General features: G+C 40.3%; 1 protein-coding gene across 1 annotated transcript in view; it reads right to left on the bottom strand.

The window, feature by feature from the left end:
* Nucleotides 1–7,696: 7,696 nt before the first annotated feature.
* Nucleotides 7,697–17,293, bottom strand: part of LOC139409250 (ephrin type-B receptor 1-like) — a 196,000-nt gene continuing 186,403 nt past the window's right edge. Inside the window, exons 15-18 of the mRNA XM_071154134.1 lie at nucleotides 14,202–14,351; nucleotides 11,088–11,281; nucleotides 10,788–10,943; nucleotides 7,697–8,484 (exon numbers count right to left, since the gene is read on the bottom strand). Of these exons, the coding sequence (XP_071010235.1) occupies nucleotides 8,376–8,484; nucleotides 10,788–10,943; nucleotides 11,088–11,281; nucleotides 14,202–14,351 (609 nt within the window). The 3' untranslated portion in view covers nucleotides 7,697–8,375. The remainder of the gene's footprint in view (nucleotides 8,485–10,787; nucleotides 10,944–11,087; nucleotides 11,282–14,201; nucleotides 14,352–17,293) is intronic.

Below are 17,293 nucleotides of genomic sequence, written 5' to 3'. Positions count from 1 at the left end.
ATTACAACGAGCAAAGTGATCATGCTGTTTGTATGTGGCTGCTATGAAAGTGAACTGTGTTTGCATGTGATCATTCTGCCAATTCGGTTGAAAAACATTTCTTAAACGGAAGCAAACGGAATGAAACGCGGATAAACATACCTGAATTTGTCCAATAGAAACTATCATTTGCAATTGTTGGACTAAGGTTTACACCCTAGATCAGCTAGTTGCAAGCAAGAGTGTGAAAGGCAATATTGAATGTGTCACTGTCTCTCACCTTGATTACAAAAAATTATCTCGACCTATGCACCTAAGTTGTAAACCTTCATTCATAGACTAGCTAGGTTGTAGCAACCTCATGATGGGCATAGAGAAAATAGAATGTCATATGGTTGGCTAAATCTACTGTCATAACTCTCCTGTGAAGATCTGAAGGATCAGGTTACAGTGGGTCAGCTCTACAGTGAGTGGGAAGTAGGCTATTTTATGGCAGTCATAAAATATGCTGCCTTTATGCTATGTAGTGTTCGAGATTGGAATGTAAATTGTGGAACACAGAGAGACCCTTGGACATTAAACGTTTTAATAATTTAACAATATTTTTATTTTTGAGAATGTGGAAGTGGTCCGTAGACACTTAAGGGACAGTCACGTCAAGTTTGTTTAATTTTGTGATCTCATGAAGGACAGGAAACACACATTACTGTGTCTTTGGTTGTGTCCACTTCTCAATTATGGGGTTGATGTATATGTATATGAGTACATATGAAACTATTTGTGAAAATATTAAATGTGATGTTAGCCTTCTAAATGTGAGTATGTGTTTCCATATGAAGGTTTACCGACAACCGCGGAAGCATCTATTCTATGCAACGACCATCTGTACGCCTGACGTAGGCATTACAACAGACACTATCCAGAGCCGCTGAGAAAGCTACAACCACAAAAGACATTGTGACTTCTGGGGAAGTTAACCAGAGACTCTCTGATGAACTAACTCTCCAGCAGATGGACCGGCGATTCCAACAGAGAAAACAACGATGACATACGGGCATACGGGCATAAATATATATTATTTTCAAATAAGCAGCCATTCATGTGCAAAGCATTAACATTTCAATTAATATAATTATCAACGGTGTGTAGTAAATCCGTTTTGTCTTTCCCACTCTTTATCTGTCCCCACCCCTTTCCATTGTCTACCAAGCCGTCATATCGGTTTAGCCCACTAGGGACTTATCAATGCATTGGGTTAGTAACCAATAACTAACTATATTGTTGTTTATGTGTTTCTGTGATTTGTTTAGTTGATTGGTAAATAAATAATTAGGCCAATTTGTATATCACTGATTCATTATGGAGACTAGGGTTCATGCAGATATCCAATGGTTTGCAACATTCAGAAATGAGACTGAGGTAATAATGATACATTAATAGAAGACAAATCGATAAGATATGAAAATATCTGAAGAGTTGGTTCGGGAATAAGAGACTATAAAACATTTTCCCGTGGTGCCCCGACTTCCTAGTTAATTAAAGTTTACATGATTAGTTTAATCATGTAATAATAATTACACATAGAGAATTGATTTGATAAAATAACAATCTTCACATTTAACGATTGTCACAGACACGACACTCTCAGTGTTACATTGAGCTGGGTGAATGGAATATGAATGACAGTCATCCAATATACTGTAATTGTCATGCCCTGACCTTAGACATGCCTATTATTCTCTATGTTTGGTTAGGTTAGGGTGTGACTCGGGTGGGAAAGTCTATGTTTTCTATTTCTTTGTTTTTGGCTGAGTGTGGTTCCCAATCAGAGGCAGCTGTCTATTGTTGGGATCATACATAAGTTGTAATTTTCCTTTTGGGTTTTGTGGGATCTTGTTTTCGGTTTAGTGTTTCTGCCTGACAGAACTGTGCGCTTTCGTTTTTACGTTTGTTATTTTGTTTGAGTGTTTTTTGAAATAAAAGAATCATGAACACTTTCCACGCTGCACTTTGGTCCACTCTTCCTACCACCAACGAGAGTCGTTACAGTAATAGAAATAAGGCCATGAACATTAAAAAAAATGATCGTCCTCCTTCATCTTAGACGACACCGACCGCCACTGATCCACAGTAAAGCCTATTGAGAGAAATGAATTAAACGTATTACTTAAACTCAACAAAGACATAATAGCAGTGATGGGCAATTTTTAACACAGAGTTAAACACAGAGATAAAATGTCCTCGAAGCCCAGTCTTCTATAGACAGGAGGCCCATTGCTGTGTAAAAAGGGGCCACAGTCTACTTCCAGAAAAGCTGCGGACTAGATTAAATAAAATATAAATGATAATTTCCCCACAATATTCCAACATTGGCACCACTGGCTTTTTTCTTCCAGTGGTTTTAGTCTTCCGTGACCACTGGAAGGAGAGTCTCTCCCATCTCTAGGAATTTCAGTATGCAGTGCAAAACATATCGCCCTATTAAATCACTGTCTGGCCCCGGATCCTGAATAATGCAGAGCATGACTGGAGAGGAGCTCAGGGATCATGGAAGAGGGGGAGCTGTGTGGTGCTGTGAGTTTCCTGAATTTAACTCCCTCTCTGGGGATTTCATCAACCTTAACCATAATCCTTCCCCCCTCTCTTTTGCCCCCCATTTCTCACTCTCTGCACTACATTGCACCTTATTTTCTGACATGTTATTAAAGTGGTCCATGTGTCTTTTTATGTATATTGACTAGGAAAATGCATTTACTAAATACAGTACAGTCATCTATTGCCTTAGCTCTTTTTTTTAAAAGATACCTTGCTCCAGCTCCTGCTGTGTGTGACATATAAGCATGCTTCACCAAGCTTGACAATTTTTTAGGGAGGCCATTAACATATTAAACAGGAGGGTTCAACCACAGGCAAGACATCATACATATCACATGAAGACCATTTAGTGCATGGGTTCATATTATTGGCCCATTCTGAAAGAGCATTACATGTCATGTTCTTTTATAGACTCAGCATATTCATTCACAGGAACTCTGTTACCGCACACACACACCTCAACATCCTCAATCACCACCAATTCTAGAGCACCACTAAAACATTCATTATTGTACAGTTCGTTAAATACTGTTGTGTGAAATGTATGGAGATCTCAGATTTTACAGTATGTTGCATATTTTGTATACGCAACAACATTTGATATATTTACTCAGACTGTTTGACAGCTAAGTTTATCAGAGGGTTAAGTTGATTGATTCATTCTGGTTGCAGACATGACATTCTACAACTGTTCCTCTTTCCTGGAAGATCTGGTTTGAGATAGATTAGTTAAGATTATAGGAATGACAGCACATAGGGAGACGCAGGGTTGCCTCTGGTACATCGTTTTGGCTGCTTCATTGATGTTATTTTTTCATGTTTCTGCTATGCAGCCACGTGAGCTCGAGTAAAACATTTAATAAAAGCCCAGTACATTTAATGATTAAATTAAAATGTAAATGCAATGTGTCATAATGGACACTTCATGTGTAAACAGAAGCTAATGGTGCATTAACGTACACTCACCCACTATGACAAAATATGTATTGTATCTGTCGCTCTGAATTTCCAGATTTCAGCTTTTCCTGCTGGGAAGGCTGGGGATCAAATTCAGCATATTTGAGAAAACTGTGGTTATTTCTGCTGTGCACACATTGGGCTGTCTAAGGGAAGAACTACATAGTAGGTTGCAGTATTATGCTGTAATGCACATTTAAACCTATGTATGCTTATGAATTAGGGTTAGGTGTGGACATGAAGCTAGCCTCATCCTAGTTCAAGCCTAACCTTAGTTTCAACCCTAACCCTTACCCTGCAGCAACACTAACCCTAGCTTCATGTCCACACCACGGCTCAACCCTTACCCTTACCCTAACCGTAACCATAACCCTAACCCTAGTCTAGATCGTATGGTTAGGGTAACTGTCCAATCAGCACCATCTATTGCAGTGAAGAAGCACACATCCAATCTGTTGGATGACAGGTCCATTGTATGTTGCGAGGTCATTTCAATAGTGTAATTTTGTATTCAAGGTCTACAATATGACATTGTGGCCCCCATCATGTAACCAATCATTGTCAAGAGGGTTTTGCTAGCAACGGTTAGCTAATGGACAACTGAATAATCCTTTTGGATTTAACCAGTTCTCAAGGACATGTCCTCCAGTAGAATAATCGTAGCACGCTGCTCTCTCCCTTATTACTTGAACTAACTCTCTGGTTCCTGTTGAACGATAACTACTTGAAATATTGATTGTGAAGTTAAAAGACAGTAATAAACACATGCAATTAAAAAGCAATAGTGAGGGGTTTGTCAATTAACTGTGTACTGGAATTCCCCTGCAGGAGTTCTGAGGACAGATTAGAGAAACAGCCATTTGCCCACCTTGAATGTTGTTTTAAAAGTGGTTACCTAATTCATGTATAATGGCTCCTTCACCGGTAAATGATTAGCCAGCATTTTCATATGAAGTGATTAAAGTTAGCATATCAATTCACATTAAATGGATTTGTGCCACAGAAACTATAGCAACAAGATAATTACGACTATGAATAGTAATTAGAATGGGATAATTGACAATGGGTGTAGTTGTAGAAATGCAATTACAGTGAAGTGTAACCTCTCTTGTACGTCCTGACGCTGGGGATTCCATGTGAATTATAACGTGCCATGTTGATTAGGGCCGATATCCCAGCATGCTGTCCTTTAATGGGATTACTTTGATTAAGTACCTTGTTTAATTGAAGTGGGTGGGCAGAGCTGAGGGGGCAGCATATTCCTAGAAGGAGTCATACTATAATATAGAGTTATAATTATGTATTTTGTTGTGTATGTTCCAAAGGCTTTTAGTTCAGGAGAATATTCAAGCACCAACCTAATATTGAAACATGGGTAAAAATGTAACGTAAAATAATTTTTTTGCATCCTGTGTCTTTGTGTTGTTGTTGAAGAAACATTTACATTCAGTCCCATTTGAGACAAGAAATATGCCAAGTTTGAAATCCTGCCTCGGTTCGTGATACATTAAAACAGGCATTCCACATACAGCAAGATTACATCTGTGGGTCCCTACACTCTCATTCCATCCCCCTTAAAATCCCATGTCAAATGTGTGATATGAAACTTCAAATAATGTGGTTTTCTTATTGCATTTGGCCATTGTTTATTACCCTATGTTGGATACTGAAGCGTAAAGTAATTTCAGGACCTCTATCGCTCCCACACACTTGATGCTGAGGGTGTCAGCATCAGCAATACTTCACGAAGGGGTTTATTGAAACATAAAAGGCAAAAGTTGTATTCTAACTTCTCAACGTAATGTTTTTTCAAGGGCATGTTAACACAGGCTTGTATTTTCAACTGCATTCACACTGTTCATTTGTTCTCCACAACTTACAAGATCTCACGCAGACTGACGACCTTCCAGGGGAATACATGGACTTGCTTGATTGATTTGTCTTTATTGAGTGCATTTAATACAATATTTCTTCTCAGAAAGTTACAACTACAAACTCTGACATACTCAGCACAATAAACAAATTTGTAACTGTACAATGACACCCCCGAACAAATTAAAAGATCCCTCCTGGTTGTGTCAAGTCTTATTTACAGTAGGTTGGATGAGTGTGTCCGTTTTCATGCCGCTATGTTGTTGCTTTCCAGCCTCAGTCCAGTGACATGGCCGGAGAAAAAAGCCACCAGTGAGATGTCTTTGAAAATGGAAAGGGGCCGTTTCACAATGGCGTACTCTGAAAATGTAGGGGAAATCTGTCTTGATCCAAGCAATGTACTTTTTTTTGACGAGCTGGAAATATTACATTCCTCAAAATGTAGATAAATACTGGTTTTGAAAACAGACAAACAAACAAAAAAATCAGAGAGAAATTTCTCACAACACTCCAAAAACAGCAATATCCTGGGAGACAAGTTAGTTTAAGTGGCAGGAGAATAGGAGAGCAAGGGAGTGAAAGTTAGGGTTTGGGCCAGGAGGTTTCTTATCTGCTGGTGGATTACTTAAAGTGGCACAATTACAAGGGGAGATGAAGTCAATGTGACAATTAAACAGTCTAGAAAGTCAGCAATACCACCATAAAGTATGTCCACTTGAATAAGGAATGAGTCCACTTATAGGAATCTCTAAGTTTGCCTCAATGAGTCTGGGAGTGTCTGCATTTGCTGTTGGACCTTGACTTTTAACGAGACTGTCTGAATTACAGAAAGGCACTTTAAATGCAGAACACAGATAAGAGACCTCACAATGTCAGACTACTTTCACATTCAGCGCAAGTTCTCCAACTTCTTCCAGCTTTCATCTTCAAAATAACAACACTTTTTCCAATTCCACCAGTCTATTACCCGAATCAGTGGAGTGAAGCTGAACACTAACGTCCAACCGTTACCAAATTACTATTATAAAAAGGAAAACTTGAATAAGGACAGCAACTTTTTATGTCCCCACAGAATGAACAGATGTCTAATTTAGAAAGACTTAAAATTCCATAATGACACTTTCTTCTTCAAAGTCTGCTTGAATGCAGGTGATACAATACTCTCAGTATGATGTTATGCATTAGGTACTGTTGAGACAGATTTGGCGAAAGTGTTTTTGTAACACTTAACCTGATGGGCCCTGACATACAGTACAGTCTGCTCTGCTCAATAATAACTCTTTGTTGCCACCAATAACTAACTGTGAGAGGTTACCATGACACTGCTGAAGACAGCTCCTACTGTGATAGTAGTTAGAGAGACAATGATTTGCAATGGCGATGGCAGTTACTCTGTACATAGCTTCACATGCAGTCTAAGGCCTGCTGAGCAAATATGCACACAAATGAACAGTAGACACTTTTTCAAAGGTATTATGTTAGAAGGCTCCCACTTGTTACCCTGTAATCCGTCATATTTGAGCTGGGTAATGAATTTGATGCTTCAATTCCAGCGTCTAGGTCCCCAGGAGAACACAGCCACCCACTTCAAGCTATTAACCTGCACTGTTTCAACAGCCCCCATCATCACCACACATCATTATGAGCTGATCGCAAATAGATGATGTCTATCGTCAGTAGATATCAACGTAATTAAAAAAGGAGTGGAAGTACAAGGCAATGAAATGTCAGAATCTGATAGGAGAATGACCTGTCTGTAACAATCAGTATTCCCCCAGACGTTTTGAACCTCATTCCTGCCACTTAATGGCTTGGCGTGGGAGGAAGTCACCTGTGTTAATTAAAAGGTAGCTTTACAAAGTCCATCCCTATTACTTATATTCCGACTCTCTCTGTCATAATAACAACAACCTTCACTGACTTACATCATGCTTTTGACACAGTTCTTTAAAGCGCCTCGAGTAGCCCAGAATCAACACAGCATGGTCAACCCAACATGTCAAACTGGGAAAGATATTCTGTTGTCATGTTTGAAAAGGAACTGGAAATGGTAGGTAACGTTCTATTGTAGTAGTGTGGTGAAAGCACAAAGCACTTGAGACTGTCAATACAACTTTCAGATTTCATACAACCTTCACTGTCCCTGTAACATTATTTCTTAGCCTGGGTATTCGATGCACAACACTAGACACTTACTGACTCTTGTATGGGTTCAATGTCAATCTGGTCTCTGAAAGTCTGAAACATTACAAAGAGATATCTTATATGTATATATAAACAGTGTATCCTTTAATACAGAATCAGTCATGTCGGTCTTTACCCCATGGATCTGCCTCCTATTGGGAAGAACTTCCAAGTGCCTCCATAGAAAATAACCCTTCATGACTACAACAATCCTAAACTATTCAGGTGAAACTAGCTGTTGTTGTTGCAAAAAATGCAAGCATACAATTAATATCCATATAGTATTTACAAATCATCTTCAATATGAAGATTCATTTAAATAAGTCAATCTACTTGTTTTGATTTTAATATCTTTTTTGTATATTTTTTTAAATTTGGGTGACACCGTTTGATGCTGTTCTTTGGCTAAGTCATCCCATTGATCCTCACATAAAGTAGCACAGGTTTTTTATATTTTATTTTTCGCACTTTAAGACCATCTGTCAGAGCAAGCAAACAAACGCCCTTGCATTTCCACTTGCTCTATTCTTCAGCAAAAAATAAGCCAACTTGATAGACTGCTGTGATTGAACCAGTGAAGTCGTTCTGAGGCAGAATCTTATCTTCTATCCCTTTGTACCTTCAGTAGACTAGAGGGCAGGTATCTTTCCCTCTGGTCTTCAGAAAGTGTGTTGTGGGCGTGAATGTTGTTGTTAGATCAAGGCTAGTGTCTCCACCCTGGTGTATTCTTTAGGGTCATCAGGAGTTGTACTATGGGTTCCATGGTGGTGGTGGTGGCCCCCCTGCAGTCAGGCCAGGGAGTTGGGAGACTGGGCCATCTGGTCCCTCATAGACTGGACACTGCTCAGGATCTTCTTCTGATGGCCGGCCAGGGTCACTCCTATCCTCAACAGGTCTCTGACAAACAGGACGAACAGTGTCAACAACATGGCTGAGAGATGGAGGTGTTCACAGTACAGTACCTCATGGCTGTGTGTTTTCTCTTGGATGGAATTATTGGGCTATGGATATTCTCATTGTGCGTGTACTAATACATAGACAAACAATCCCACCATGCACAAACACAATGGTACAATATTTTGTCTGCTTGAGGCAGAGCAGAAATATAAACATGTAGGGATGGTTTCCAGCGCAGTAAACAATGTGCCAGATACACTCCCTGCTAGAGATAAGCACAATATATTTTTACTGTTCCCATTCATATGGTAATACACTGTTCTATTCACAATGGTAAGCCCAGAATGGACACTATTGGTTGAGGAGTGCTGGGAATTGTTGCTGACTTCTACAGTAGCAGTCAAATGGACAATACTAATCTCAAGGCCATCTATTTGATAACTTTTTTCCCCCCCACATTTCTTTTAACCAGGTATGCTAGTTGAGAACAAGTTCCCATTTGCAACTGCGACCTGGCCAAGATAAAGCAAAGCAGTGTGACAGACAACAACACAGAGTTACACATGGAGTAAACAATAAACAAGCCAATAACACAATAAACAAGTCAATGACACAGTAGAAAAAAAGAATGTCTATATACAGTGTGTGCAAAAGGCATGAGGAGGTAGGCAATAAATAGGCCATAGGAGCGAAGTAATTACAATTTATCAGATTAACACTGGAGTGATAAATGAGCAGATGATGTTGTGCAAGTAGAGATACTGGTGTGCAAAACAGCAGAAAAGTACATTTAAAAAAACAGTATGGGGATGAGGTAGGTAGATTGGGTGGGCTATTTACAGATGGACTATGTACAGCTGCAGCGATCGGCTAGCTGCTCAGATAGTTGATATTTAAAGTTGGTGAGGGAAATAAAAGTCTCCAACTTCAGCGATTTTTGCAATTTGTTCCAGTCACTGGCAGCAGAGATCTGGAAGGAAAGGCGGCCAAATGAGGTGTTGGCTTTGGGGATGATAAGTGAGATATACCTGCTGGAATGTGTGCTACGGGTGGGTGTTGTTATCGTGACCAGTGAACTGAGATAAGGCGGAGCTTTACCTAGCATAGACTTATAGATGACCTGGAGCCAGTGGGTCTGGCGACGAATATGTAGCGAGGGCCAGCTGACTAGACCATACAGGTCACAGTGGTGGGTGGTATAAGGTAATTTGGTAATAAAACGGATGGTACTGTGATAGACTGCATCCAGTTTGCTGAGTAGAGTGTTGGAAGCTATTTTGTAGATGACATCGCCGAAGTCGAGGATCGGTAGGATAGTAATTTTTACGAGGGTAAGTTTGGCGGGGTGAGATAAGGAGGCTTTGTTGCGAAATAGAAAGCCGATTCTAGATTTGATTTTGGATTGGAGATGTGTCTTGTCATGGAGCCAGAACTGAGTGATTTCTCCTTAGATGAGCGAGCTGCAAAGTCAAAATGTACTATATTGTAAAAATTCATGAAAACAAAAATGTCCTTTTTGGTCTGAATTTAAAATGAGGGTTAGGCATTAGGGTTAGCAGTGTGGCTAGGGTTAGGGTTAAAATCAGATGTTATGACTTTGTGGCTGTGCCAGCTAATGACCACTCTGCAGAGCTGCCTCCAGAACAAGATTCATGACAAAAAACGCTAACCGGCAAACAACCAAAGGAAAGCCAATCATTTGTCCTACTTTAAATAATTTGTATTCGTGCCACTATCAAATCAAAGTGATTAGTAAGACCTTGGCGACGTAGACCTATCCAGAGCTCTGAATGCCTGGTGGATTTGAAGCATGACAGTCCTGAGCTCCTATGGACATTTACTGAAGGGATTATTCCTGTGTCTGAGCCAGGAGCATGATTCCCATTATTCTGAGACAGCTTTTTGAAGGTGGATGTGTGACTGCAATGGCCTGTGTGGCTGGTTGGCTGTCTCAGTGAACCTGATTGAAAATTCATTCCAGCCTGCCCCATTACGCTACATCTAGAAGAGTGCAAATCTAATTATAGGGGGATAATACTTCTGAGACCTTCTGTAATCTGTGACAAATGAGTGTGTTGCGCTCACCCGTTTGCGTGTGTGTGCATGTGTGCAGGCAGGTGTGTGTTTTCCATGACTGCTAGTGTAACACTTCTCAAAAAAAGTAATATTGGGAAGCATCTACCTGATCAAGGGCTGATCAAATATTATATTGCTACAGTGGATAGTGATTGGAGGGTTTTACTATTTGGTGACTCCTCATAAGATGGGGAAATTAGGTGGGATATGACGACGTCAGGACTTACTCAGAGGTGATCTGAGCCACCAGGGGTAAGGAGGTGAAGCCGGACCCCAGAAAGGTGTCTCTGTACTGGCCCATCTTGATGGCACCTAGCCAGTCCTCCACAGAGGTGAAGGTGGTGAAGTCTGGAATGGAGCGGCCCAGCAGGGGCTGAGAAGGCCTATGGAAAAAAAGAGAGGAGAAGGATGAAACATTGAAGGGATGTGGTACAGGAGAGAGGAAAGTGTTTCAGTAATATGGTTTGTGTGCTATGAAGGTGATGTATGTGTTCTGTTGAGAGTCAAACCAGTTTTTACAGACGTACACTGCAGTGATGGTGGCCACAGCTTTGAGGCTGGTAGGGTTGCGCATCATCTTGTCCAGCGTATTGACGATGTCAGGGAATTTGGGCCGGGCGTTTCTGTCTTTCTGCCAGCAGTCCAGCATCAGCTGGTGTAGTGCTGTGGGGCAGTCCATGGGAGGGGGCAGACGGTAGTCCTGCTCTATGGCATTGATCACCTGTACCAGGAGGAGAGGAGAAAGAGATGTCACATTTAAAGAGAGGAAAGGAAGGAAAAAGAGAGGGACATAGTAGACTACACTGGGAGACTGAGAATCAAAAGGACACTCCATGAACCTAGACTACAGGGACGGACAAAGGTGTTGGTTTGAACACATTGTTTGACAGCGAAACATACATATGAAACACAAATCTAATATGGAAAATGTCCATTGTGGTTCTAAACAATGGAAGAGCTCATAACCAATTGACAAAGGTTTTTTGATTTCCTGTATGTTTCAAGACACCTGCAACTGAACTGCTTCCAAATTGGAGGTTTCAGAACACCATAACAGAGCAGTGGATGCCCGCTCTAATAGGATTTCATTGGCACACTTCCAATGATATCATCATATCCAATTTAAGCTTCCTTACAGCTTGTCACTGCTTGTATAAGACCTAGCTTTGTGTTTGTGTAAACACTAGCTGTAAGGAGGGGAAAGATACACCGAATACAATGTGCAAAGTTTTGTTCAACTTCACAGAAATTTGCACTCTTTGTGACCCAGGTATCTTCACTCTACATCCAAATCTGTCAATCAAAGTTTACAGTAACATCCCATTTGATTAATCTATTTTCTCTATCCATACGATCCTCAGCAGCTTTTCCCTGGTCTCTGTGTTGCAGCTGAACTTCAGGCAGAACAACGGATACCACAGCTGATAATTGCTTTCAAAAACAGGACGGTCTGAAGGGATTTTGATATATCTCCGTTCCCTGATTTCTCTTTTATCAGAGAGAGGGTGGTCTCTCCAGACAGCCGTCAATCACCACAGCATAAAAGAAGAGACAGCTTTGCTATAGAAACCGGCAGGAGCCAGCTTCCTTTTGGGGGCTGGGGCCTGATTGCTTGTAAAATTGAAAAAAAGGAGAGAGTGGGAATTTAATGAACTATATACCGAGAGCTGGTCTGTGTTAAGAAATCTTCCCCCGCCCCTGACTATTCAACCTTGATTGCAGGAGAGTGGCAGGCGAGAGAGTTGCTGTCTGGGAATTCACTACGGGAGATCTCGTTAGAGTCTGAGGTACGACTGTTGCAAATGGGAAGCCGTGCATTTAACAATAATCTTCTTTACCTATAATCCTCCGTCATCTCTAGGTGGGTTACTCCAAGGATTTACAGAGTGCTGCACTGGTGGAGACTGCAGTGCCACTACACAGGCTCTGAATAAAAACTGCACACAACTACAGAGTCTGGCAGACAGACAGATCCACAACAATTCAGCAGTGTAATATTTGTGATGGAGATTTGAGGAGACCAGTGTTAAGTGTTAGTTTGACATAAAACGAGTATGAATATGAAACCCAGTGTCAATACAGACAAAAGCTCACTAGTAGACACCCGTAATGACATCCTTAAATGAAATAATGAGCCCTGTATCATGGTATTCTCAATTTATTTAATGCAGTCACATACAGTGCACTCAGAAAGTATTCACACCCCTTGACTTTTTCCACATTTTGTTGTGTTACAGCCTGAATTAAAAATTGTATAAATTGAGATTTTGTGTCACTGGCCTACACACAAAACCCCATGATGTCAAAGTGGAATTATTTTTTTTAGACATTTTTACAAATTAATAAAAAATGTAAAGCTGAAATGTCTTGAGTCAGTAAGTATTCAACCACTTTGTTATGATAAGTTCAGGAGTACAAATGTGCTAAACAAGTCACATAATAAGTTGCATGGACTCACTCTGTGTGCAATAATAGTGTTTAACATGATTTTCGAATGACTACCACATCTCTGTGACTACACATACAATTATCTGTAAGTCCCTCAGTCAAGCAGTGAATTTCAATCACAAATTCAACCACAAAGACCAGGGAGGTTTTCCAATGCTTCGCATAGAATATGGCAATGGTAAAAATGCAGTTATTGAATATCCCTTTGAGCATGGTGAAGTTATTAATTACACTTTGGATGGTGTATCAATACACCCAGTCACTACAAATACACGTGTCCTTCCAAACTCAGTTTTGGTGAAGAAGGAAACTGCTCAGGGATTTCACCATAACAAAGTTACTCCACAATACTAACGTAAATGACAGAATGAAAAGAAGGAAGCCTGTCTTGTTTGCAATAAGGCACTAAAGTAAAACTGCAAGAAACGTGACAAAGAAATGTACTATGTCCTGAATACAAAGCGTTATGTTTGGGGCAAATGCAAAAACACATCACCTCGTACTACTCTTCATATTTTCAAGCATGGTGGTGGCTGCATCATGTTATGGGTATGCTTGTCATTGTCAAGGACAGGGTTGTTTTTTTACATAAAAAGAAACGGACTAAAGCCAAGTACAGGAAAAATCCTTGAGGAAAACCTGTTTCAGTCTGCTTTGAAACATACACTGGGAGACAAATTCACCTTTCAGCAGGACAATAACCTAAAACACAAGGCCAAATATACACTGGAGTTGTTTACCAAAATGACATTGAATCTTTCTGAGTGGCTTAGTTACAGTTTTGACTTAAATCATCTTGAAAATATATGGCAAGACTTTAAAATGGCTGTCAAGCAATGATCAAGAACCAACTTGACAGAGATTGAAGAATTGTTAAAATAATAATGTGCAAAGCTGTTAGAGACTTACCCAGAAAGAATAGCAGCTGTAATCACTGCACATGTATTGACTAAGGGTTGTGAATACTTACGTAAATTAGATATTTCTGTATGTCATTTTCAATAAATTTGCAAAAGTGTCAAAAAACATGCTTTCACACGGTACTGTGTGTAGATTGGTGAGAAAAAACAAATATTTAATCAATTTTGAATTCAGGCTGTAACACAACAAAATGTGGAATAAGGAAAGGGATATGAATACTTTCTGAAGGCACTGTATCTGTTAATACTGCAAGGAAGTTGTATAATACTCACGTCCTGGTTGCTCATGTCCCAGTACGGCCGCTCGCCAAATGACATCACCTCCCACATGACGATGCCGTAGCTCCACACGTCGCTGGCTGAGGTGAACTTCCTGTAGGCGATGGCCTCAGGGGCTGTCCATCTCACCGGGATCTTCCCTCCCTGGGGGGAGAGACAGAGACAAGGAAGAAAGAGAGGGAAATGTTTTAGACTGTAATCTTGTGTCTCTTTACACTGGCTGGTTAGACATGACATTTGACCGTTTCCTGCTTTTTAAGGGCAAGGCCCAAATGTAATAGCCAAAGACGAATGGAGAACCATATCTGTGAGCTTCCTCTTATAAATACACTGAAATCACCCCAGCAATCAGAGTATTTATTCAAAACATACCATCTCCATATCAAAAACATATGCAATGGACTTAAAACCACTCTATTTATATAGCATTATAAACATTATTTTGGAAAACCTTTTTTTTAATCACAAGCTGACTATATTTGTTTTGAAAAAATATATTAGTTATGAGTGTACCAACAACACTGGCTCACCATGCAATTATTTTCATTAACATTGATGAACAATGCTCATTACATATTTCCCACCATGCATACAGGACACCCTGGGTGATTTATTTTACAACTCCTGGAAGAGTGCACTCTTAACAGCACCAAAAGGCCTGGACGTGTATGCTTTTGGATAAGCCTGATTCCAAAAGAACTACAGGCTTACACAGCCCTCCTCTGGATCTAGCTACATGGAACATATTTACAGGGAACAGGGAACATATTTATGAGTGTGTGCTGTTAGAGAATCACATTGGGCTGATGGTGGATCCCATCTATTGGAGACAGTTGAATTAGAGTTCTCTGTAAGCTGGACTGAAAGTCATGAAGCTCAAGTCCTGTTCTCATTGTTTTGGGCAGAGAGTATTTGGGTTGAAAAGCCTGTGCTGTGAATTCACAGGACTGAGAGAAAACCCCTGATGAGTGTTGAGCAGGGAAACCACCAGCAATAATATTCACATGCCATCAACAGCTAAATGGACCTGATGCTTACAAGTCAGTTGTTGATTCAATAATAACATATGTATTACTAAGGATCTATTTTAGAAGGAAGGTTTTTGATGTGGAAGTGTATTCAGTGTGACATCATGAGAAATTAACCATTGTTCAGAAGCATGCTTTGAATCAAACTCTCAGTTCTTGTGCATTTCATTTACAGCGCTTGAGATACTTTCCCTCTGTGTTCTTTGGCTCCTGGAGGCGAGCTCAGATGTCTCTTCCACAACAGGAGAAAGGAATGCTACAGCAAATACTACAAATCCCAGTATTTCCTGCTGAATGTATTATGCTTCAATGGTTAGCTCGTTTGAAGCTGCATTGCAGATCCCCTATAATTAACGCTATGGGGGAGGCAGCCGAACCGCAGGTTTTTAATAAAGCAAATTGTTGAAATGCAGAGGAAAACAAAAGGCTTGGCTCACACTGTATATTTATAATGAATAGAGTCGACTTTCTCTCTCTACCCAATAAAAACTGTGAGAAGAGAGAATTCCCTCAGGGAAACAAGGAAATTATGAAACTTAAAAATGTTGACAGTATTACTGTAAGGTCTATAGTCAACAAAGCTTCAGAGCTCCAGACACTGTGTGATGTCTAGTGTAAGGAGTGGAGAAGGCATAATGAATGGAGAGAGATAGTGAAGGGAGTGGAGAAAGGCATAAGGAATGGAGAGAGATAGTGTAGGGAGTGGAGAAAGGCATAAGGAATGGAGAGATATAGTGTAGGGAGTGGAGAAAGGCATAAGGAATGGAGAGATATAGTGTAGGGAGTGGATAAAGGCATAAGGAATGGAGAGAGAGTGTAAGTGGAAAAAGGCATACTGAATGGAAAGAGATAGGAGCCTTTATTAATTTTACAGTACAACTACTGATATCATTAAAAGCTGCTTCGTTTTGGTACTGCGTGTTGGTTACACCATGACTGTTACTTAAATGAATGACAAGAATTACATGTCATAATTTATTGAAGTATTTGAAATGGGTGTCTTCTTTTTGAAGGGTATGCTAACCTACATACAACACATACAGAAATTACCGCTCTCCTGTATCTCTCCATAGCACAAATACAGGCAACCCTCTCTCCTGTATCTCTCCCTAGAACAAACACAGGCAAACCTCTCTCCTGTATCTCTCCATAGAACAAACACAGGCAAAACTCTCTCCTGTATCTCTCCCTAGAACAAACACAGGCAAACCTCTCTCCTGTATCTCTCCCTAGCACAAACACAGGCAAACATTTCTCCTGTATCTCTCCCTAGCACAAATGCAGGCAACCCTCTATCCTGTATCTCTCCCTAGCACAAACACAGGCAAACCTCTCTCCTGTATCTCTCCCTAGCACAAACACAGGCAAATCTCTCTCCTGTATCTCTCCTTAGAACAAACACAGGCAAACCTCTCTCCTGTATATCTCCCTAGCACAAACACAGGCAACCCTCTCTCCCTCTGTTTCCTTTCCTCTCCCTCCCTCTCATGCACGCACACACACACACTCACACAATCTTCATGTAGTATACATTTACACACATATAACGTAAGCTCATAAATCTGCCACAGCAAATCATAAATAGTAATGTGAAGCCTAACCAGATTACTTTGTTTTTCCAATCTTCAAGGATAAATTAGACTATTAATATGGCAGAGGGGTGATGAAAAATGCATTTCATGCCAGCCGGCATAATTTGGTTTATGATCCCATTGGGTGAAGAGAATGGCACTTATTCTGTAAAAAAATACAACTCCAGGGGTATCGAGGGCTGGCTTTTCCCATCTCACGTTCTTGTTTTTATAGTACAGTTAAACCCAAATCAATATGGCCCTACTCCAGATATGTATCATTGGGACATTTCAGCAAAGCAGGCTTTTCCCCTCCGTCTCCAGTGAATGTCATCCCTTCTTAAAGCCAAGTGGGTTTCACACTGTCAAAAACATGAGGATATGTATCTACATGGCAGGAAGCAGGGAAACCCTGCATTCATGGAAATTTAGAGAGCAGTACAAGTTATATTGATATTTTCTGGAAAAACAGTTTGTGGAAACCGAC

This window comes from Oncorhynchus clarkii, chromosome 5, assembly GCF_045791955.1.
Source record: "Oncorhynchus clarkii lewisi isolate Uvic-CL-2024 chromosome 5, UVic_Ocla_1.0, whole genome shotgun sequence".
NCBI classification, from domain to species: Eukaryota; Metazoa; Chordata; class Actinopteri; order Salmoniformes; family Salmonidae; genus Oncorhynchus; species Oncorhynchus clarkii.
This window is presented reverse-complemented; position numbering and strand designations above follow the sequence as displayed.